Below are 611 nucleotides of genomic sequence, written 5' to 3' on the forward strand. Positions count from 1 at the left end.
TGTGTCTGGCAGACAATCTTGCGCCAACTCAGGCCAGAATGCGATGTCTCAAAGATGAAGGAAGACGAACTTCTGGAGAGCATTGTTCGAGTGTTGGAAACACAAAAGGCTTTGATAGTCATTGACGATATATGGAGAAAAGGAGACTGGGACCGAATCAAGCCCGTCTTTCTGCTAAAAAAAGGTGAATCTCTTTAAACATACATTAGGACATCTTTTAAAAAAAGTGAAACACTACAAAAATATTAATGTATCGCAGGATTGAAGGTTTTACTTACTTCTCGCAATGAGGAAGTGGCCTTACATGTAGACGAACAATGTGTCCCCATCAAACCAGAATGTCTAACTTCTGAAGAAAGTTGGGATCTTTTTCAAAGAATAGCATTTCCTGTTAAAGACAGAGCTGGTAACGTTTTCAAGAACATCCTACTTGGATTTTTTTCTGTTCTATTAAATTAAAGAAAAATGACTACAATATCTGCAACTGATGTGCAGAATTTAAGATTGAAGAAGGCATGAAAGAAATCGGTATGGAGATGATTCAACATTGTGGAGGTCTACCACTGGCTCTTAAGGTGTTAGGCGGGTTGTTACGTAAGAAGTACACATTG

General features: G+C 38.5%; 1 protein-coding gene across 1 annotated transcript; it reads left to right on the top strand.

Moving 5' to 3' along the window:
- Positions 1-6: 6 nt before the first annotated feature.
- On the top strand, positions 7-608 carry LOC106322178 (probable disease resistance protein At1g59620; the record flags this gene model as incomplete). The annotated part of the gene is made up of 3 exons (XM_013760318.1): positions 7-184; positions 260-406; positions 496-608. Coding segments are annotated over 3 exons (438 nt in total), but the record flags the coding sequence as incomplete, so codon positions are not given.
- Between the last annotated feature and the right edge of the window lie 3 nt (positions 609-611).

Source organism: Brassica oleracea, unplaced genomic scaffold (genome assembly GCF_000695525.1).
Source record: "Brassica oleracea var. oleracea cultivar TO1000 unplaced genomic scaffold, BOL UnpScaffold09044, whole genome shotgun sequence".
Classification (NCBI taxonomy): Eukaryota; Viridiplantae; Streptophyta; class Magnoliopsida; order Brassicales; family Brassicaceae; genus Brassica; species Brassica oleracea.